Here is a 22,587-nt window from a genome sequence, read left to right as displayed (position 1 = left end):
TTAACAGAATATTTAATTGGACATGTAAAATCTGATTGATCAATAACTCAGTCATCCCTTAACTAATCCTTTAGTTTGACAAAAGCTAAGATGCACAAACCAAGAGATGCACCATGGGCCTAACAAACATATGACATTTTTCAAAAGGTTTTTCCAAAATGTCCAAGATGGAGGAAAATCTATCCAGACGAACCTTATGGGTCCTCGAGGAAAATGTGTTCAGCATTAGGAAAGACGTCAAAAGATTGGCACTGATTGGCCTAGAAGTGGCACTGTTATAAGTAGTCTCACTTAAACCCTCCTATCCACTGCCCTGTTTAACCCAGAGACCTTGTATGTAGGTGTCTTTCCTAACAGTCAAATAATTTCACTGTGAACCCCTACTACCAACCGAAGAATAATCAAAAAGCCTGAAATCTTGTAGCCATCATACCTTTAATCTCATCTTGCATTTTTCTTTCTTACCAGTATACATTTTTAAAATTGTGCTCCAATAGACAAACCAAATGATCTTGAAGGACACAACCCTTTAGCTCATAATCAGCATTATATAGAAGAACATGGCTCTTTAACACTACTGAATGCAGCACAGGCAGTTCTATTAAACCACCAGGGAAGAGGCTTGTTATCAATGGTTTGACTGCGGTCTCTCCTAGGCAAGACTGAGGCCATGCAGAACCACGACAACCACGTCAAAGCCTTTCTACTGTAAGAGCCCTCACTCAATGAGGTATTCATCTCCATTACACCACGTCAAAAAACAAAAGATCTGCTCTCATAGGGTAAACACCTGTCACATTCAACATAAAATGCAGATTAAGTGAAGACAGAGTCATTTTAAAATAGTTAGCTTTAATTTCGTCCCTTCATTAAAAATAGATGACAGAGAGTTTATTTCACACAGCTCATTCCACAGAAGGCTCATTCACGGAGCAATGTGACACAATACACGACGTCCCTTTTCTTGAATATCGGAAGAACTATGTGATACCGACAGTCAGACCAGTTTAAAACATTATTGATAGTGTGTCAAAAAAGTTCAGATTTACCATCCCTATTTGGCAATTGAAGTTGAACACAAAGGCATACGGCGGTATTGGTAAGATGTCGATTATTTACTCGTCATAGCAGTAACTTCTGTGTCGTTTCATTGGAGCTGCACCGCAGGCTTCAGGCTTGGGCCCCTAAAGGATAGTATGACATAGTATACTTCAGAAATCAAAGGATGGCACGCTTCTCTTTCTTTTTCCTCACAGCACACTCTAGTGGAGAAAGGCGTCAACAAATTCCAACTTCAGAGGGTGACTGAATGACCTATTTTTTTTAGCACAGTATCTTGCAAAGGCTAGTCTATACTCATTCTAATCATGTGATCTTAGTCAGTGGTTTTTAATAGACAGGAAAGTATTCAGACCTCTTGACTTTTCCCACAGTAACGTTAAAAAAAAGTGGAAAAGGGAAGGGGTCTGAATACTTTCCGAATACACTGTATAGAAACAAGGAAGGAAGAAAGGACAAGATGGATAGGACATAACACTTAAAACTGGAATGGTAATTATGTTCGCCAAAACCTACCTTCCACATGCTACAGATCAGAGTGAAGAGTGAAGACGTTGCTTTCTTCTGAAGGTCATCGGTGTGTTCCTGAAAGAAGATTCCGGATATTACAAATCGAGGCAATAAACTTTGTCGAATGTGACAGACTTTACTAGAAGCCATCAGCAATACGGTAAACTTGCTGACACATACAACAAAAATATTTCGCCTCAGTGAACTAACCCCATTTATGACAATCCAAGGCACATAGTCGTGGGCTGGCTTTAAGGCACCAGTCTTCACTGCGTTCTGATGCATCAGCTGATTCCCCTGGTCTCCCTTCACACAGGTCATGATGCTGTCCCACTTGGTGTTCGGGTCATAGAGTGCCACACACTGCCAAGGGGACAGGTGGTCAGAAACATTATTATTGTCAATATTTCCAAGTATCATATTTACAATGCCATCTGGTCATTCTTGTCTTGCCCTCCAGCCATACCCTATAGACTACCACATGAGAGCAGAACTCATCATTAATCACCAAGCACAAAAAAGTGATTCGGCATTATACACTTTTGGATTTAATTTCAGCCTCTTTGTTCGTATTTCTCAGGAGCATTTGAATAAAAAAAATAAGGGGGTTGCTGTATATTGTTTGAGGCGTGGTCTTTTCATGGTCTTGTATTGAGAGAAAGAAGGTAAGAGGTAATATGTCACTCACCTTCTCCCCTGCTTTAATAACATCAGTGGAGGCCTCCATGCAGTAGACAATCTGGAATGCTTTGCTTCCTGTAGCATTCAATATGCAGGTCTGGAGAGAGAAGGAAACATTTTTATATTTTTTTAAACGGTGTAAAACAATGTCGCTCCCCCCCCCCCCGGAACGCTTCTTGTTACAGCCCGGTTTAAGCCGGTACTTACCTGCTATTAACTAGGAAGCGATGTGGTGACACTGGATACTTTTCTGATACTTACATCAAACAATTCAGCTTACAAAGTGAAGCTTGTGTCCATGAATCGCAGAGAAACCAAAGTGTTATCACTATGCAATTATTAGAGAAGTACAGTTTTAAATCAGTAATTTACAACCTGGTAAACAGTGGGCTGTCAAATAAAGTGTTACCAAAATCTCACCTCGATCATGTTGCCGAGACACTCCTCCTCACCGTGCTGGCAGGTGAACTGATACTGCTTCCCATCAAAAGACTCCTGTAGTGAGACAAACAAAAATTATTTCAAACTAAACACAGAATCCCTCAACGCCAATCACTGCTAACTACGTTGTCTAAGCGATATCCAATAAAGTGTCATAATACATGAGACGAGCGTCATCATTTCTAGCCTACTGTATAAGACCTACGTGTGCATTTCCGTAGGGCACCAGTGTGACACTCATGATGTCCTGCAACATGGTCCATGTGGGAAAGAGCTGTGAGGTAAGGAACAACCGGCATCCTGGGCACAGACTTTCAAAATACAACTCCACCTGCACGGGCTGCACCTGTGTGTTGGGCTTGGTGGCATTGGCTTCCAGGCACTGCTTCAGAACCTGCCACAAGAAAAGTAAAACGACACACACACAGAATGAGTTAGGTTGAATGTTTAGTAGTCCTAAATGTGATATGCCAATCAGGACCTACGGAAGAGAAAAAGTTGATGGGTGTTGATGTTATATTTTAATATTATTTTTCCATGTACAAAAAGATTCACCACAAGTTTCTCATTCTCTCAGTCCATTCTCTATTAAAGAAGCAATCAGGAGTTGAAACGCACCCGTTTCAGGAAAAAGCTGAGGGATGTGGCTGGAGAAATTAAACCACACTCAAATTAATAGACATAGCTATGGATGCAAGGACTGACGATCCATGTAATCAAAATGAAAGTTTTAATGCAGTGTTACCAAAACATCCATTTAATCCCGAGAAGAAACTCGTGAATGTATCTTACCCCACATTCGATGGCTGAGTCCACAGAGATACACCACTGCGATGGAGAATATGAACACGGCGTACAATCTACATTTGACCAAATGGTCAAAAGTGTGAGCAGAATAATACCGTTCATCTTTCCTCCAGCACAAGATGACAAACTCTGCCGCCACCCACAAAAAACTAGCAAATATCTAAAGTCATTTAAATTGCGTCGCTTGCCCTCTTCCTTGTTAAAAAGATGTTCGATTATGTGATTGGCTCTCTAAGTCACGTGACCACAAACAACGTCACTAAGCACCGGCAAATTAGCACCATAAAAAAACAACGGTGGCGTAACATTGTAGCCCGGAAAAAAACAGACTATCGGGACCATTTGAAAACACAGATATCTAGAGACGAGTAACATTGTGCCACATCACGAGTTGGGAATTGTCTTGAAAATGCTTACGTTGTCACGAGTTGTTATTCACCTGGAGATCATTTTGGAGCTTTGTTTCATGCAACTCTTATTGCTGTTCATAGAGATTCATTACCGTGTTGTAAAACGAGCATAACTTAACTGTTTATAATGTATTATAATAATGTAATCGTTATCCTGACTAAATATTGATACCATACCTTTTATAGCCTACTACTTATACCTAACATTCTGAGCCAGTTGAAAAGTTGATATATAGACAAAACATTTTATAAGCCTTATAATACATATTATAATGAACTGAACATTAAAGGCTCATACATGTACAGAATTATTACAAGTTAAGCATCATACCTGCAAGCTTTACCCAGATACATATACAGTTTACATACAAGTCGGAAGTTTGCATACACCTTAGCCAAATACATTTAAACTCTGTTTTTCACAATTCCTGATATTTAGTCCTAGTAAAGATTCCCTGTCTTAGGATCACCACTTTATTTTAAGAATGTGTAATGTCAGACTAGTAGAGAGAATCATTTCTTTTAGCTTTTATTTCTTTCATCACATTCCCAGTGGGTCAGAAGTTTACATACACTCAATTATTATTTGGTAGCATTGCCTTTAAATTGTTTAACTTAGGTCAAATGTTTCGGGTAGCCTTCCACAAGCTTTTCACAATAAGTTGATGAATTCTGGCCCATTCCTCCTGACAGAGCTGGTGTAACTGAGTCAGGTTTGTAGGCCTCCTTGCTCGCACACGTTTTTTCTTTTCTTCCCGCAAATGTTCTATAGGTTTGAGGTCAGGGCTTTGTGATGGCCACTCCAATACCTTGACTTTGTTGTCCTTAAGCCATTTTGTCACAACTTTGGAATTATGCTTGGGGTCATTGTCCATCTGGAAGACCCATTAGCGACCAAGCGTTAACTTCCTGACTGATGTCTTGAGATGTTGCTTCAATATATCCACATGATATATTGTACAATCTTTGTCCCCATGTGCAGTTACAAACCGTAGTCCTGCTTGTTTATTGCCGTTTTGGAACAGTGGCTTCTTCCTTGCTGAGCGGCCTTTCAGGTTGTGTCGATATAGGACTCGTTTTACTGTGGATATAGATACTTTTGTACCCGTTTCCTCCAGCATCTTCACAAGGTCCTTTGCCGTTGTTCTGGGATTGATTTGCACTGCATCAAAGTATGTTCATCTCTAGGAGACAGAACGCGTCTCCTTCCTGAGCGGTATGATGGCTGCGTGGTCCCATGTTTATACTTGCATACTATTGTTTGTACAGATGAACGTGGTACCTTCAGGCGTTTGGAAATTGCTCCCAAGGATGAACCAGAGTTGTGGAGTTAAAAAAAAAAAAAAAGATCTGAGGTCTTGGCTTATTTCTTTTGATTTTCCCATGATGTCAAGCAAAGAGGCACTGAGTTTGAAGGTAAGCCTTGAAATACATCCACAGGTACACCTCCACTTGACTCAAATGATGTAAATTAGCCTATTAGAAGCTTCTAAAGCCATGACATAATTTTCTGGAATTTTCCAAGCTGTTTAAAGGCAGTCAATTTAGTGTATGTAAACCTCTGACCCACTGGAATGGTGATATAGTGAATTAAGTGAAATAATCTGTCTAAACAATTGTTGGACAAATGACTTGTGTCATGCACAAAGTAGATGTCCTAACTGACTTGGCAAAACTATAGTTTGTTAACAAGAAATTTGTGGAGTGGTTGAAAAATGAGTTTTAATGACTCCAACCTAAGTGTATGTAAACTTCCGACTTCAACTGTATATTGTTCTAGATATTCACATCAAGGCATGCTTTCCATTGCTACATCACTGTAACAGGTTGATGTGGAAAGTGAGCCGATCCTGCGATGCAGAGGCAAGAGCACTACTCCTCTGAGCCTGTCGGATCCATGGATTACAACTCACTCTTTCCAAATCAGCCTGTTACATTACTGCATTCTTCTATAGCTTTAAGGGCCTATTATTGACTGTGTGGAGCACTGACGTCTTGCAATGAACTAAGTGTCCTTTACGAAGCAAGTTTCTCACATAGCCTTAAAAACTACTTTAATCAGAATGAGGCAATATGAGGTTTATGTCAACATGTTCGTAGTAGTGTTGGGTTGCACAATCAGTCTATCAGTGGCAGTATTCAATTGTAACTTCCAACCAATCATGCCACTGTTGAGTCAGTGTTGTCTTTGCTCAAAGATCTTGGAAGTTCCTCCTTAATGATTAGAAACCCTGCTACTGTTCCTCGTACCACCTGACTGTTCTTACTCAAGAGTCATGGCCTCATGGGCAATGCACACCACAGCAAAAAAAACACTCATTTACTGTTAAAGATTAACCTAGTGTCATGGGATCCTTTTAGGGCTGTCTCATAATCTTCAGTGCGGAGACAAACAGGACAGGAGGATGACTTTATGAGGATGCTGTGACAGTTGACGGTTTACGACTGGACTACTCTTCTGTACAGTCGGTTCTCCTCTAAGGATCGATTGTTGCCTCAGTCTGTCTCTGCTCTCTTGCAAACTCCTTATGGAATTGTCTACTTAAAACCCCAGGAAATGCATGTTTCAATGTAACCCAAACAGAGTCCCCCCCACCGCAATTGAACATATAGTAATAACAAATATGCTTTTCGTTGAACATGAGATAAGTGATTCTTCTGAAATTTGGCTCAAATACAGTCACAGGTTTGATTGATTCCAACCCTTAATGTGTGTGTCGGCCCACACATGTTTAAATTCATCCAGAAAATGGCACCCTCCTGTGGTTTAAATTCAATACCAACTGCGTCACACGTCTACCATAGCCTTCAACTGACAGGGATTCAAGAAGGAATTGACTCAAAACTATCCTCAGAGTAGGAAAGGCTCCCACTCTCGGAATTCTTCCCATTTATTCTTGTCGCAGGTTTGACTGAAACGTACTGACAAAAATACACAAGACCTTTTCTTTCTTTTTCTTACATCTTTTATAGATTTTTTTTTAAAATCATTTCATCAACCTTAGGAAATAACAGTACAGAAGTAAGAGTACCTGTTTGAGACAAACAACTCCAAAGCAAGCTGTACACAGAAAACAAAAGAAATAAAATGTTGCATCTGAATTAAGACAGATTGGGGAAAGAAGAGAGAATAATCATTTTACATACATAAGGATTGTGCACATCACAACCAGTAGACTCCCACTGGTTCACAGACAGTGCTCCCTCTGAGTTCAATTGCACTTTGGTGTAGAGTAGCTTTATCAGACTGTCCCGTTAATTTCCAGTCACCGTTTTGAAAAAGGGAAAAACTTCACACCACATCTCAGAACAATAAGAATCATATCATACTGTAGTTTGTTTTCTCCAAAGAAAGGTTTGTCAAAATGTACTGTCCCGGACCTGCATTCTAATGACAGTCACATGATCACATACACAGCCACTTAGGATGAACTCTACATAGAAGGCAGTGTTGGCCAGATAACTTAAAATGTAATCAGTTATGGATTACAGTTACATGAAAAATGATCAGTAATCAGATTACATTACTCATTTTGAGTAATCAGATGACAGTTTAAAAAATATATTTTAACACCCAGATGTTTTTTTTTTTTATGTTTAAAGTGCACCTAGTTGGTAGAGCATGGCGCTTGGATAAAAGCGTCTGCTAAATAGCATACATTATTACATTTAGCAACATGACTATTTCCAAATTGGGGACCGTAATTCACAAGTTCTATATTCTAATGTATTAGAGCAGAGTCAATAGGCTCCATGCTAATGGTTTTAGTTGGGGCACCCACCTATGATTTGGTCACACAAGAGAGAGAATGTGTAGCCTAATTAACTTAGTCATTCAAAATGCTTAATTAAAAAGGAGGTGTATTAGTATGATTCAAGAAATACATTTATTTAATCTAACATGTCCAAGCAGGAATGCATGATTCCAGATATTTTGATGTGCAATCTAAACCAGTCATTATGATGAATTTTGAGTTTGACAAATAGGCAATTGTTATTAGTTTACAATAGGGTTCCCGAATCTTCATTTTTTTTTTTTGTTCAATAGAGATTACATTTGTATACATCATTTTGGGCACTTTAGGCTAAATCATTTGGGGCTCATTCAACACCCGATGACGTGGTTAGCTAGTTGCTAAATCTACATTCTAATTATACCTGTGTAATTGATTATTAAATCAGTAAATTCATGAATAATTATAATGATGAGTAAGCCTACGCAATCACCTTGGAATTGAATCGCCGACGTGAGTGCTCTTTGTTCAATATTAAGAGTAGATCAATAAAAGTAAACCTACAGAAAGCTGGGACCCTCTTCTCGTCTAGAGTAACAACAGTGGTTGCTTTCAAGACTGTGTTTTTTTGTTTATTGCCCAGACAGCTATCAGAGAGCATCTCTCTCTCCCGCTAGGAGCACACGAAGTCAAAGTGCACTGCTACAAAGCTACACTCAACACTGTTGAGTCCAGACGACTGTCTGATTGACCAGAAAGCTAGGTGGAAAATCTTTTGGAAGCCTTACCTAGTCACTAAACCCGTTTGAATACAAAAGAAGCCACCCTTGATGGGCGATCAGCAGAACAATAGCACATTTGAGAGCATGGGAGAAGTCTTGAGGGTGTGCTAAATGATAGCAATGCTGACAAAGCTTTATCCTTTTCTTTCTCTTGATATTAGATGAAGTAATCCCAAATGTAAATCAGATGTTTTTAATAATGTAACTGTAATCTGATTACATTATTATTGTTAAAAAAAAATGTAATCCGGGCTGATTACAGTTAGGCCTACTTCATATATTTGTAATTTAATTGCGCAATGCCCGTTACATGTAATCCGTTACTACCCAACCCTGATTGAAGGGTTACATAGATTAGATCAACTTTTAGAAGTAAATGAAAGCATACTTTTAAATGGAGTCAACCCATTTTACAAATAAGACTGAACAAATAAAAAAACGTTTTGAATGACAGAGAGCAAGTCACGGAACGTCTTTATCTTAGAGTGTAGTGAGACGAGAATGACTTAGTGCAAAATCGAAATACATGCCTCTTCACTTTCACACATTTCCAAATTAATTTAATAGTTGACTCAACCCAAGACTGTAGACATACATTTTTCACCAAGTAGTGTGCACCTCCCTCTCTTTCAAACTTGAAAAGCCTAAAAACTAAATCCTCCCAAATCATCTAGGGTGCAATCTACGGCCAAATCCTAACTGAGATCTGCAAGAGCAACTCAAAATGTCCCATTGACATCAAAAAACGCAAAGTTAAGCCTTTATCTAAAGTTAAGATTCAGCCGTGGATACACAAGGCTCAGTCTAAGATGAAGTAGTCGGCAGTACAGAAAGTAAAGGAACAGAGATCAAGGATTTTAAGCCACTCAGGGAAGAGGGCCCATTGCAGACCATTCTGCCCGGGGGCCATTCAAAAAATGATTTAGTCGATTCTGTTCTAAGCAGAAGACGGTAACAATTCTTTTTTTTCCTCTTTTCAATTTTTTTTTTTTAGAGGGAGCACTGTTTGACAAGTACAAAAATAATCAAAAACAAAAGAACAAGCAGTCATAACATTTTCAAGTTTAAAATGACAAAGGAAAAAAAGAAATCAAATCAATCTATCGGAGTCCCTTTTCGGGACAGACAGATTGACTCTCAAACGCATACTTGCTATTTGGTTAATTAGATATCGTAAACATTTGTACTTTTCTGTATGAAGGAAAATATTCAAGCTAGCTTATTTTATAGATTCTGTAAGGTTATCATTAACAAAGATAAAACAAACAAACACTTGGACAAACAAATCAATTTGCTTAAAAAAAAAAGATCTAATTAAAAACAAACCCTAGGCACCATAAAGGAACACTTTCCAATGACATCATTGTTCCATCTACAAACGGTTGGTTACTCACTGAAGGAGTGTTTCTGAACTCTTGACATTTGTTCCTTAACTTGTTGGCAACGTTTGGCCGGTATGAAGTATCATGAGTTGTCTAGTGCATTTGGGGGACTTTTATCCGATTATTAAAATGCCCCTCTCTTCGAATCATACATTATTTTCATACCTCAAACACTCCCCTGGTATCACTTTCAAACTGCCTCCTCTCGCAATATAAAAAAAACAGAACCAGAATCTCCAAGCTGAGAATATATTTTCATGTAATTTTGCCAACATGATTTCAAATAAATGGAGAAAAAAAAAAGTGCTTTCCCCATCCCTATGGATAAAGCATATCTGTATAGGAATCTATTTTCTGCTCAGATAATACATTTTATAAATCTTAAAATATACAGGCTGTAGTCTAGACACCAGTCAGTCCCAGTATTGGTCAACTCTGTCGTCACCGTCCTTGGTAGGGTAGCAACAATGGAGCTTTGCTGAAAGACACTTGTGTCAAGACTATTGATCATCTCTACTCAAATTTGACAGAGACACTTCTGTGTGAGTAGGTGAATGGGGCCAAGGTTGGCCAATCAGTATGTCATCATGGACAACTAGGTTCAGCGCTGCATTTTAAAACGTAGATGAGCCTGCCTCCTCTTCCTCAATCATTGCGGGTCAATTAAAACGAATAAAAGAAAGGAACGCTTGCTGGTGATAATGATAAAGCTTAGCTTATTACTTACACATCAGGGCGTTAACATGAAAACTAGAAATGACTTGGCCCACTGATGCAAAGCTGCTGTGGCACTTGTCAATAGACGTGTTTCACATCTAAGCTCATTTAGTCAGCGTCTGTTTCGGATCCATTTCCAGCATAATTAAAATCAGAATATATAACCCAAAACAATACGTCAAGATATATTTCAATATATTTCTTTCAAATATGCTTCAAACCTAAATATTCAAACGTAATAAATGTTAATTACTTGTATTCGGTAACTGATATGGTAGAAGTATGACACCACTATTTACAGGTGTTTTGTACCAAAGATAAGCAATAGTAATGGCCTGGATAATTCACCTGAACATTTGGGAGGGTGCTAGAACACGTGGTTTCACGATAACTGGTTAAAAGGACAACTCAAAGCTAACCCTGCTCCAAGTCATCTCATTGGGCACCACCGCCGAAACACTATCACTGCACATGTGTTATTAATGTTAATGCAAGTGACGTTAATGTGACGCGATGACATCCATACCGTTGGAGCGTTGAGGACCAACCAAATATGCCGATTGCATATTGTCTAGCTTCCCTTTCATTTGGTTTGAAACGAGTCACCCATTTTCGAATGGGAAATGGGTGGGCCTGGCACAATCAAAACCAAACACAGATTTATAACACAGTTAAACAATTAAAATCATGAAAAACAGCAATAAAATGGACATTTGTCCTACTTGCCCCAATACTGGCTTACAATTTCAGAGTTCGTGAAGCCTCCACCAAATGTATCGAGTAAGGGGAACACTGAAGGTTTTTTTCCCCCCACACACTGTTTCACAAAGAAAGTCCGACTAAAACATCCCTGACATGACACTTAATAAAACAAACAATACTATCATGGCCTACTGAGCTTCACTAATGCAGTTTAGAATGAACTCATTTTGGAGACTCAATTAAAGAAAAACTCCACCCAAAAACTCTCTTTTGGTATTTATTTTAGTCCCCTGTTGAAGTTTTATATATATAAAAAATATATATAGGACTAACTTGTGATATAGTCCTACATTTCTTTCCATGTCAGCAATCCAGTTTTCGAGATGGATGACTTTCAAAACACAAAAAAAACAACAACTGGGTATGAGGCATTTTGCATCAGATGATGCTACATTTTGCATCATAAGCAAATAGCAAAAGAACATTTTTGGTGGAATTTTCTTTAAGGAAAAAGTGCATTTGCAAAATGTTGGTCCGATGGACTGAGTAAATACATGAGTCAGTAAATGGGTAAACAGGATATGAATTCACAGGGAATTGACATGAAAACACCGTGAGAAGTACTGCATGCATTCACTTAAGAGCTTATTGAATGAGATTCGGCTTATTAAAAAAGGACAAACGCTACGTGTTGGGCTACGACTGTGTATTCACATTTCTATCCACTCTAGGTGTGATTCAATAAACTATACAACAAAACCCCAAAGGAAACTGCCTCGCTCACTGAAGAGCACCAAGCTATAGCCCCGTCACAAAAAAATACTTATTAAAAACGATGTAACAAAAGAGAAGCATAACTAAACTAAACTTACACAATCTCCATAACTCGGACCTCGCACACTACAAGAGAGACTACAACTACGCGCATTTGCCAGTTCTCTTCAAGGGGTTTGACATTAGATCATTGGCAAATGCTTTTTAAACAAAGCATACAGTATGCGGTAGCACGGTCTATAGGAGAGAAGCTCCTCCAACAATGACAAGAGAAGAGCTAAGGCACTTCTTAACTTTGTGAATCACTCTTTTATAGGCCTCTCACTACTGCCACTTCGATTTTAATTCTAGGCTATTCTTCTGGCCAAGAACTGTGCAAAACACATACAGTACCAAGCTATTTTTCCTTTAGATCATTATTTTTCTTCTACTAATATTTGTACCAAAAATAAATTTTGAACACAAAATGCTCTCGCCAATATGCAACTTCCAATTAAAATGTGACAATTACAAACCAAATGACTCCCAATTTCCTTCAACTAGTCAACCAATCCAATAGCATGACTATTCAGTTGCAGTATCCATGTATCGTACTTAAACCAATATGGGAAAAATACATCTGCTCTGAGCAAATGATCATGTTTAAAACGACCCAAAAGGAGGGCCCAATGTGAGACATGTTTTTATGCACATTCTACAAAAAAAAAAGAACAAAACTCCTTTTCTCTGGGAAGTTTCCGCTTTCTCAAGAAATCTAAAAAGCGCCACCACGTTTAAAATCCTCAATATCCTCGGTTTCATTACATGAGGCTTCTTTTAGTAACGAATCAACGGTATAAATTTGTCTGAAGTGTCTTCACGCGAACAAAGTCTGTGCTACGCAAAAGGGATAGAAAGAGTCGGCAAGAGGAAGTCCTTTAAGCCGCACGACAAATGTACAGCTCAGTACCCGCGGAGGGAATTCACCTCGACAGTGTGTCTGTAAATCTATATGTATTCTTATTCACTTACTATTGTTTGTGCATTATACAGGTCTAGTACACAAGACGTATGCACTTAAAACAGCACAAGTACTAGAGCAAGTTGTCTAGGTACTAAACAAAAGAAGGATTTTCATGCATATGGTACTTATGGAAAATCCCCCGGACCTCCGTGGTCATGCTTACTGTCAAAAAGGATCCAATCTTTTTTTTGCTACATGACAAGACATCCTTCATTTGGGATCACGTTTAGCTGGATACTATGTGTCCTCCAGCAGGGGAGGGGGGGGGGGGGGGGGGGGGGCGACAACACACACACAGTTGAAAAGAAAACCATTCAATACTTTCTGTTTGACAGTCACACTGCCTGTTACTGTCGGTAGATATATGGATCATATAAACGATAATATATATTTTTTTCATTTTGTACAACAACGTTCTACAGCTCTGTGAATCAAGCTCGTGTCAAATAAAAACAACAGTCAAGCTCAAAAGAGGAAGTACCGTGAGTAGTAGTGACGCTGCGACATAAAAGCAAGCGCTTGTGAAAAGAACACTGCATAGGCTTCCTAGAGACTAAGCCATTCACTACTGAGAGTTAAGATCTGATAGGTTGATGATCTGCGAGTGTATTAGCATAGAAATGAGAACATCTCAAGAATACTAACAGTAATACCTTAGTCCATCATGGCTATAGGCTACAGTATAAAAGAAAGCACTTGAAGAGAACATTTGAAATAAGAAACGAGCTTGCAGGGATTTCTCCACTACCCATGATTAAATGGAAACGGAAAGGGAAACCTGAATCCCTTTAGAAACTGCATTCATATATTGATCTATTGTGAATATCTATTCACAATACAACAAATATACCATGTCTATTTTTAGAAAGAATGTTGATCTTACAACAAACTGGAGGAGACGAGTAAATTGAACTTTTAAAAATATATTTTTCTAAAGCTTTCTGTCATGCCCCCTCTCCCTACCCCAGCATCCCACCGTACATAGTTCCCCTCTTTCCCAACACAGGCTTGTGGTCAATCAAGGCTCTTTCTATGGTACTTAAGCAAGCTTTTAATAGAAAGTAACTCGCTTGTCCAGCCACTTCACCCCGCCTTTCCAGGACCATGTATCTGAATGCTGGATTGCCCCCCTCCGTCTCTTAGATTTCGTTGTTGTGAAGTGTAGTGTGGTGAGCAGCCAGGTTAGCCAAGTCCTTACTGGGGATGACAGCTCAGGCCTTTGCCTAGAAGGGTAAGTGGGTGCCAAGGCAAAAAAAATAAAAAAAGCTGAGCTCCATCCAGTATCTTTAACCTCCAGTTCCCTGACTCTCTCCCCTCTACTCTCACTCCTTCTTGCTCTTCTAACTATGGTCTGAAAGCTTCCATCATAACGGTGTGCTTATGTTGTTTTCAGTCTACAAACAGGGTTTTCATCTTATGTTTACTGTGGCTGGTACTGTGGTACGTAATGAGTGTGCTCCCCCCCCCCCCCCATATGCTTTGGAAGTGCTGGTCACCGTTGGGGGTCGTTGTGTCACACTGCCCTTCATCTAGGGTGCTGCTGCAGGGTCTGGGTGAGGACTGGGTAGGCCAGGGTTACATTCAGCTGGTCGTTGTGTTGGACCAGGGACTCTTGCTTGTAGTGGAGCACCAGGTCCTTCAGGGAGCCGTACAGGTTGTAAGGTTCGGCGAAGCCGTAGCCTTTATCCGTCTTGTAGATGACGCAGTGTTTGGCGTCGCCGTCCACACTGGAGGAGACAGCACAACCTCATTTAATGTTTTACAGAAACAAAGTAAATGTAAAAATGTTTTCACTAATAGACATTTCATTTGTAATTAAACACTAAAAACGACATTTTAAGTGAGATGTTAGGGCTGGTCTGAAGCCCCAACACTGCCAAGGTTTTCCAGCACACAGCTTTGACCTCCCCAGAAGCTATTTTGGTCTCCCCCCTTTGGAATCCTCTTTATTAAATGGCACAGTGTACAATGGTCATTTGGGGGAAGGCCAAGAACAGGTGGGAAGTAAAACCGCATACATTTTCTTTGCCCGTTTTAAAATAGTTCAACCCATCATAGAATAATCTTAGCCCTTTTGACTGACATGTAACACACTGAAATAAACACTCACACCACGGAGCAGGCGTAGGAGCCCTTCTGCGTCTGGCTCTCTCGGATGAGGAAGGTGCCGTCACACTTGTCCCTAAGCAGCTCCTCTGCCTGGGTGCGCTTGATGTCGCCCACGTACCATGTGCACTCGTCGTGGTGGGGCGAGCCCTCATCCTCCTCCACCAGCGAGTATGAGCTGTAGGAGGGAGAGAGGGTGTTAATGACTCATCGCCTCACTGGATGTTTTACAAAATTCTTTATAAAGGTGTTAGGATTACTTTTGGGCATCTGGTGCAGAGTTTAAAGGCATTGCAGCTTTTACGGAAAGGCAACCTGGTTATTCTCAGTGGGCAGAATTGGTTCCAAGGCCATAATTGTCATTGTGTAACTGCCTTTTTACAACAAGAATATGGACACACATGCTTTGTTTAATGACAGTTGCAGGTCATTGGTAAAAATAGAAAAGAGTAGAGGGTCTAGAGAGCTTCCCTGCAGTACACCACACTGTTTTAATTAATATTTTATTATTTGAATATTTGAAACATACAATATACTTGTTTTCAATAACCTTCAAATACTGGACCCTATTCCAACTAAACTACTGAAAGAGCTGCTTCCTGTGCTTGGCCCTCCTATTTTGAACATAATAAAAAGGTTCTCTATCCACCGGATGTGTACCAAACTCACTAAAAGTGGCAGTAATAAAGCCTCTCTTGAAAAAGGCAAACCTTGACCCAGAAAATATTGAAAAAACTAAAAACGGCCTATATCGAATCTTCCATTCCTCCCAAAAATGTTAGAAAAAGCTGTTGCGCAGCAACTCACTGCCTTCCTGAAGACAAACAATGTATACGAAATCCTTCAGTCTGGTTTTAGACCCCATCATAGCACTGAGACTGCACTTGTGAAGGTGGTAAATGACCTTTTAATGGCGTCAGACCGAGGCTCTGCATCTATCCTCGTGCTCCTAGACCTTAGTGCTGCTTTTGATACCATCATATCACCACATTCTTTTGGAGAGATTGGAAACCCAAATTGGTCTACACAGACAAGTTCTGGCCTGGTTTAGATCTTATCTGTCGGAAAGATATCAGTTTGTCTCTGTGAATGGTTTGTCCTCTGACAAATCAAATGTAAAGTTCGGAGTTCCTCAAGGTTCCGTTTTAGAACCACTATTGTTTCCACTATATATTTTACCTCTTGGGGATGTCATTCGAAAACATAATGTTAACTTTCACTGCTATGCGGATGACACACAGCTGTACATTTCAATGAAACATGGTGAAGCCCCAAAATTGCCCTCGTTAGAAGCCTGTGTTTCAGACATAAGGAAGTGGATGGCTGCAAACTTGCTACTTATAAACTAGGACAAAACAGAGATGCTTGTTTTAGGTCCCAAGAAACAAAGAGATCTTCTGTTGAATCTGACAATTCACCTTGATGGTTGTACAGTCGTCTCAAATAAAACTGTGAAGGACCTCGGCGTTACTCTGGACCCTCATCTTTTGACGAACATATCAAGACTGTTTCAAGGACAGCTTTTTTTCCCATCTACGAAACATTGCAAAAATCAGAAACTTTCTGTCCAAAAATGATGCAGAAAAATGAATCCATGCTTTTGTTACTTCTATGTTAGACTACTGCAATGCTTTACTTTCCGGCTACCCGGATAAAGCACTAAATAAACTTCAGTTAGTGCTAGAATCCTGACTAGAACCAAACAATTTGATCATATTACCCCAGTGCTAGCCTCCCTACACTGGCTTCCTGTTAAGGCAAGGGCTGATTTCAAGGTTTTACTGCTAACCTGCAAAGCATTACATGGGCTTGTTCCTACTTATCTTTCTGATTTGGTCCTGCCGTACATACCTACACGTACGCTACAGTCACAAGACACAGGTCTCCTAATTGTTCCTAGAATTTCTAAGCAAACAGCTGGAGGCAGGGCTTTCTCGTCTAGAGCTCAATTTTTATGAAATGGTCTGCCTACCCATGTGAGAGACGCAGACTCGGTCTCAACCTTTAAGTCTTTACTGAAGACTCGTCTCTTCAGTGGGTAATATGATTGAGTGTAGTTTGGCCCAGGAGTGTGAAGGTGAACGGAAAGACTCTGGAGCAACGAACCGCCCTTCCTGTCTCTGCCTGGCCGGTTCCCCTCTCTCCACTGGGATTCTCTGCCTCTAACCCTATTACAGGGGCTAAGTCACTGGCTTACTGGTGCTCTTTCATGCCGTCCCTTGGAGGGGTGCGTCACTTGAGTGGGTTGAGTCACTGACGTGATCTTCCTGTCTGGGTTGGCGCCCCCCCTTGGGTTGTGCCGTGGCAGAGATCTTTGTGGGCTATACTCGGCCTTGTCTCAGGATGGTAAGTTGGTAGTTGAAGATACCCCTCTAGTGGTGTGGGGGCTGTGCTTTGGCAAAGTGGGTGGTGTTATATCCTTCCTGTTTGGCCCGGTCCGGGGGTATCATCGGATGGGGCCACAGTGTCTCCTGACCCCTCCTGTCTCAGCCTCCAGTATTTATGCTGCAGTAGTTTATGTCGGGGGGCTAGGGTCAGTTTGTTATATCTGGAGTACGTCTCCTGTCTTATCCGGTGTCCTGTGTGAATTTAAGTATGCTCTCTAATTCTCTATTTCTCTCTCCCGGAGCACCTGAGCCCTAGGACCATGCCTCAGGACTACCTGGCATGATGACTCCTTGCTGTCCACAGTCCACCTGGTCGTGCTGCTGCTCCAGTTTCAACTGTTCTGCCTGCGGCTATGGAACCCTGACCCGTTGACCGGACGTGCTACCTGTCCCAGACCTGCTGTTTTCAACTCTTTAGAGACAGCAGGAGAGGTAGAGATACTCTTAATGATCGGCTATGAAAAGCCAACTGACAGTTACTCTTGAGGTGCTGACTTGCTGCACCCTCGACAACTACTTTGATTATTATTTGACCATAATGGTCATTTATGAACATTTGAACATCTTGGCCATGTTCTGTTATAATCTCCACCCGGCACAGCCAGAAGAGGAATGGCCACCCCTCATAGCCTGGTTCCTCTCTAGGTTTCTTCCTAGGTTTTGGCCTTTCTAGGGAGTTTTTCCTAGCCACCGTGCTTCTACACCTGCATTGCTTGCTGTTTGGGGTTTTAGGCTGGGTTACTGTACAGCACTTTGAGATATCAGCTGATGTAAGAAGGGCTATATAAATGAATTTGATTTTATTTACTTGCAGTGAAACCGCTCAATAACTACATCATACCAGTCATCCAACAGATTCCCATTCAGAGCGACACACAGTAGCAACCAGGGTCAATGACCTGCTCAAGGGCATGTTGACCGATCTACCACCAGGCCAAAAAACGTGAACCCGAACCCTGAAAAGATCCCCCCACAGTTCCCCAATAGCTGTCTCTCAACCATTCGAGACCCCTCCCACACCCCCCCCCCCCCCCCAGTACACGTTTGACATAAGAGAAGCTTCCATTAAAGAAAACCCCCGAGTTCTCTCAAATTTATCAAATGAATAGCAAACCTGGTTTAAAAAAAACAGCTAAAGCACGACCTCACGGCACAACGCCTTCTCCCCTATTTGGCCTAGATAGTTTGTGTGTGTGTGTGTGTGTGTGTGTGTGTGTGTGTGTGTGTGTGTGTGTGTGTGTGTGTGTGTGTGTGTGTGTGTGTGTGTGTGTGTATATATATATATATATATATATATATATATATATATATATATATATATATATATATATATATATATATATATATATATATATATATATATATATATATATATATATATATATATATATATATATATATATATATATACAGTGCCTTGCGAAAGTATTCGGCCCCCTTGAACTTTGCGACCTTTTGCCACATTTCAGGCTTCAAACATGAAGATATAAAACTGTATTTTTTGTGAAGAATCAACAACAAGTGGGACACAATCATGAAGTGGAACGCCATTTATTGGATATTTCAAACTGTTTTAACAAATCAAAAACTGAAAAATTGGGCGTGCAAAATTATTCAGCCCCCTTAAGTTAATACTTTGTAGCGCCACCTTTTGCTGCGATTACAGCTGTAAGTTGCTTGGGGTATGTCTATCAGTTTTGCACATCGAGAGACTGACATTTTTTCCCATTCCTCCTTGCAAAACAGCTCGAGCTCAGTGAGGTTGGATGGAGAGCATTTGTGAACAGCAGTTTTCAGTTCTTTCCACAGATTCGATTGGATTCAGGTCTGGACTTTGACTTGGCCATTCTAACACCTGGATATGTTTATTTTTGAACCATTCCATTGTAGATTTTGCTTTATGTTTTGGATCATTGTCTTGTTGGAAGACAAATCTCCGTCCCAGTCTCAGGTCTTTTGCAGACTCCATCAGGTTTTCTTCCAGAATGGTCCTGTATTTGGCTCCATCCATCTTCCCATCAATTTTAACCATCTTCCCTGTCCCTGCTGAAGAAAAGCAGGCCCAAACCATGATGCTGCCACCACCATGTTTGACAGTGGGGATGGTGTGTTGCTTTTACGCCAAACATAACGTTTTGCATTGTTGCCAAAAAGTTCAATGGTTTCATCTGACCAGAGCACCTTCTTCCACATGTTTGGTGTGTCTCCCAGGTGGCTTGTGGCAAACTTTAAACGGCACTTTTTATGGATATCTTTAAGAAATGGCTTTCTTCTTGCCACTCTTCCATAAAGGCCAGATTTGTGCAATATACGACTGATTGTTGTCCTATGGACAGAGTCTCCCACCTCAGCTGTAGATCTCTGCAGTTCATCCAGAGTGATCATGGGCCTCTTGGCTGCATCTCTGATCAGTCTTCTCCTTGTATGAGCTGAAAGTTTAGAGGGACGGCCAGGTCTTGGTAGATTTGCAGTGGTCTGATACTCCTTCCATTTCAATATTATCGCTTGCACAGTGCTCCTTGGGATGTTTAAAGCTTGGGAAATATTTTTGTATCCAAATCCGGCTTTAAACTTCTTCACAACAGTATCTCGGACCTGCCTGGTGTGTTCCTTGTTCTTCATGATGCTCTCTGCACTTTTAACGGACCTCTGAGACTATCACAGTGCAGGCGCATTTATACGGAGACTTGATTACACACAGGTGGATTGTATTTATCATCATTAGTCATTTAGGTCAACATTGGATCATTCAGAGATCCTCACTGAACTTCTGGAGAGAATTTTCTGCACTGAAAGTAAAGGGGCTGAATAATTTTGCACACCCAATTTTTCAGTTTTTGATTTGTTAAAAAAGTTTGAAATATCCAATAAATGTCGTTCCACTTCATGATTGTGTCCCACTTGTTTTTGATTCTTCACAAAAAAATACAGTTTTATATCTTTATGTTTGAAGCCTGAAATGTGGCAAAAGGTCGCAAAGTTCAAGGGGGCCGAATACTTTCGCAAGGCACTGTATATATGTATGTATGTATGTATGTATGTATGTATGCATGCATGTATTTTTTAGGCTACGTGTGCCTTTTAAAAAATGTATGGAGTTCTGTCCTTGAGCTGTTCTTGTCTATTAATGGTCTGTATTATGTCATGTTTCGTGTGGACCCCAGGAAGAGTAGCTGCTGCTTTCGCAACAGCTAATGGCGATCCTAATAAAATACCTCCCCCGAAAATACATCAATATGACATCCATACAAAATACAAGGCAACAGTTTCAAATTCACATTTTACAGACACACCCAACAGGTATAGCTTTATAACATGCAATCTAAACACTTGCCAAATGTTGCAACTTTGTCACTTACTCTTCTGCCTCGTTCTTTATGCCCAGCCACTCATTTATACTCTTCTGCCTCGTCCCCTTCTGTGTCAACCATCTGCAAGACCAAAGAAACAGAATTGCACACAAGTCCACTTCAATTCAGTCAACAAATAGTAATATATATATATATATATATATATCACATACAGTGCCTTGCGAAAGTATTCGGCCCCCTTGAACTTTGCGACCTTTTGCCACATTTCAGGCTTCAAACATAAAGATATAAAACTGTATTTTTTTGTGAAGAATCAACAACAAGTGGGACACAATCATGAAGTGGAATGACATTTATTGGATATTTCAAACTTTTTTAACAAATCAAAAACTGAAAAATTGGGCGTGCAAAATTATTCAGCCCCCTTAAGTTAATACTTTGTAGCACCACCTTTTGCTGGGATTACAGCTGTAAGTCGCTTGGGGTATGTCTCTATCAGTTTTGCACATCGAGAGACTGACATTTTTTCCCATTCCTCCTTGCAAAACAGCTCGAGCTCAGTGAGGTTGGATGGAGAGCATTTGTGAACAGCAGTTTTCAGTTCTTTCCAGATTCTCGATTGGATTCAGGTCTGGACTTTGACTTGGCCATTCTAACACCTGGATATGTTTATTTTTTAACCATTCCATTGTAGATTTTGCTTTATGTTTTGGATCATTGTCTTGTTGAAAGACACATCTCAGTCCCAGTCTCAGGTCTTTTGCAGACTCCATCAGGTTCTTCCAGAATGGTCCTGTATTTGGCTCCATCCATTTTCCCATCAATTTTAACCATCTTCCCTGTCCCTGCTGAAGAAAAGCAGGTCCAAACCATGATGCTGCCGCCACCATGTTTGACAGTGGGGATGGTGTGTTCAGCTGTGTTGCTTTTACGCCAAACATAATGTTTTGCATTGTTGCCAAAAGGTTAAATTTTGGTTTCATCTGACCAGAGCACCTTCTTCCACATGTTTGGTGTGTCTCCCAGGTGGCTTGTGGCAAACTTTAAACAACACTTTTTATGGATATCTTTAAGAAATGGCTTTCTTCTTGCCACTCTTCCATAAAGGCCAGATTTGTGCAATATACGACTGATTGTTGTCCTATGGAGAGAGTCTCCCACCTCAGCTGTAGATCTCTGCAGTTCATCCAGAGTGATCATGGGCCTCTTGGCTGCATCTCTGATCAGTCTTCTCCTTGTATGAGCTGAAAGTTTAGAGGGACGGTCAGGTCTTGGTAGATTTGCAGTGGTCTGATACTCCTTCCATTTCAATATTATCACTTGCACAGTGCTCCTTGGGATGTTTAAAGCTTGGGAAATCTTTTTGTATCCAAATCCGGCTTTCAACTTCTTCACAACAGTATCTCGGACCTGCCTGGTGTGTTCCTTGTTCTTCATGATGCTCTCTGCGCTTTTAACAGACCTCTGAGACTATCACAGTGCAGGTGCATTTATACGGAGACTTGATTACACACAGGTGGATTGTATTCATCATCATTAGTCATTTAGGTCAACATTGGATCATTCAGAGATCCTCACTGAACCTCTGGAGAGAGTTTGCTGCACTGAAAGTAAAGGGGCTGAATAATTTTGCACGCCCTATTTTTCAGTTTTTGATTTGTTAAAAAAGTTTGAAATATCCAATAAATGTCGTTCCACTTCATGATTGTGTCCCACTTGTTGTTGATTCTTCACAAAAAAATACAGTTTTATATCTTTATGTTTGAAGCCTGAAATGTGGC

The 22,587-nt window shown here is 40.4% G+C and overlaps 2 protein-coding genes across 10 annotated transcripts in view; both read right to left on the bottom strand.

Annotated features, from left to right (window-relative positions):
* Positions 1-835: 835 nt before the first annotated feature.
* On the bottom strand, positions 836-3,753 carry LOC110530130 (gamma-interferon-inducible lysosomal thiol reductase). The gene is made up of 7 exons (XM_021612964.3): positions 3,484-3,753; positions 2,897-3,085; positions 2,671-2,745; positions 2,258-2,347; positions 1,780-1,932; positions 1,576-1,644; positions 836-1,184 (listed from the first exon to the last, which is right to left on the bottom strand). The coding sequence occupies exons 1-7, from the start codon at positions 3,598-3,600 to the stop codon at positions 1,116-1,118; spliced, it is 762 nt and encodes a 253-aa protein (XP_021468639.2). The 5' UTR covers positions 3,601-3,753; the 3' UTR covers positions 836-1,115.
* Positions 3,754-6,851: 3,098 nt separating this feature from the next.
* LOC110530129 (phosphatidylinositol 3-kinase regulatory subunit beta) overlaps positions 6,852-22,587 on the bottom strand; it is a 58,330-nt gene continuing 42,594 nt past the window's right edge. For 5 of the 9 annotated variants that reach the window (XM_036985687.2, XM_090182011.1, XM_090182012.1 and 2 more), the window contains 3 exons: positions 20,855-20,926; positions 15,113-15,286; positions 6,852-14,729 (listed from right to left, as the gene is read on the bottom strand). In XM_036985687.2, the coding sequence (XP_036841582.2) occupies positions 14,528-14,729; positions 15,113-15,286; positions 20,855-20,926 (448 nt within the window). In that variant the 3' untranslated portion in view covers positions 6,852-14,527. The remainder of the gene's footprint in view (positions 14,730-15,112; positions 15,287-20,854; positions 20,927-22,587) is intronic. The other 4 variants (XM_090182007.1, XM_090182008.1, XM_090182009.1 and 1 more) reach the window with 2 other exon arrangements.

The sequence above is a fragment of the Oncorhynchus mykiss genome, chromosome 8 (assembly GCF_057628025.1).
Source record: "Oncorhynchus mykiss isolate SJ-2025 chromosome 8, ASM5762802v1, whole genome shotgun sequence".
NCBI lineage: Eukaryota > Metazoa > Chordata > Actinopteri > Salmoniformes > Salmonidae > Oncorhynchus > Oncorhynchus mykiss.
The sequence above is the reverse complement of the archived record's forward strand: the minus strand, read 5'-3'. Positions and strand labels throughout refer to the sequence as shown.

Coding starts and splice junctions, on each gene's coding strand:
- LOC110530130 (XM_021612964.3), bottom strand. CDS start 3,600: ATGAACGGTATTATTCTGCTCACACTTTTGACCATTTGGTCAAATGTA. Junction 3,086..3,483: donor ACTCAGCCATCGAATGTGGG/GTAAGATACATT, acceptor TTCTTGTGGCAG/GTTCTGAAGCAGTGCCTGGA. Junction 1,645..1,779: donor CTTGGATTGTCATAAATGGG/GTTAGTTCACTG, acceptor ATCTTCTTTCAG/GAACACACCGATGACCTTCA.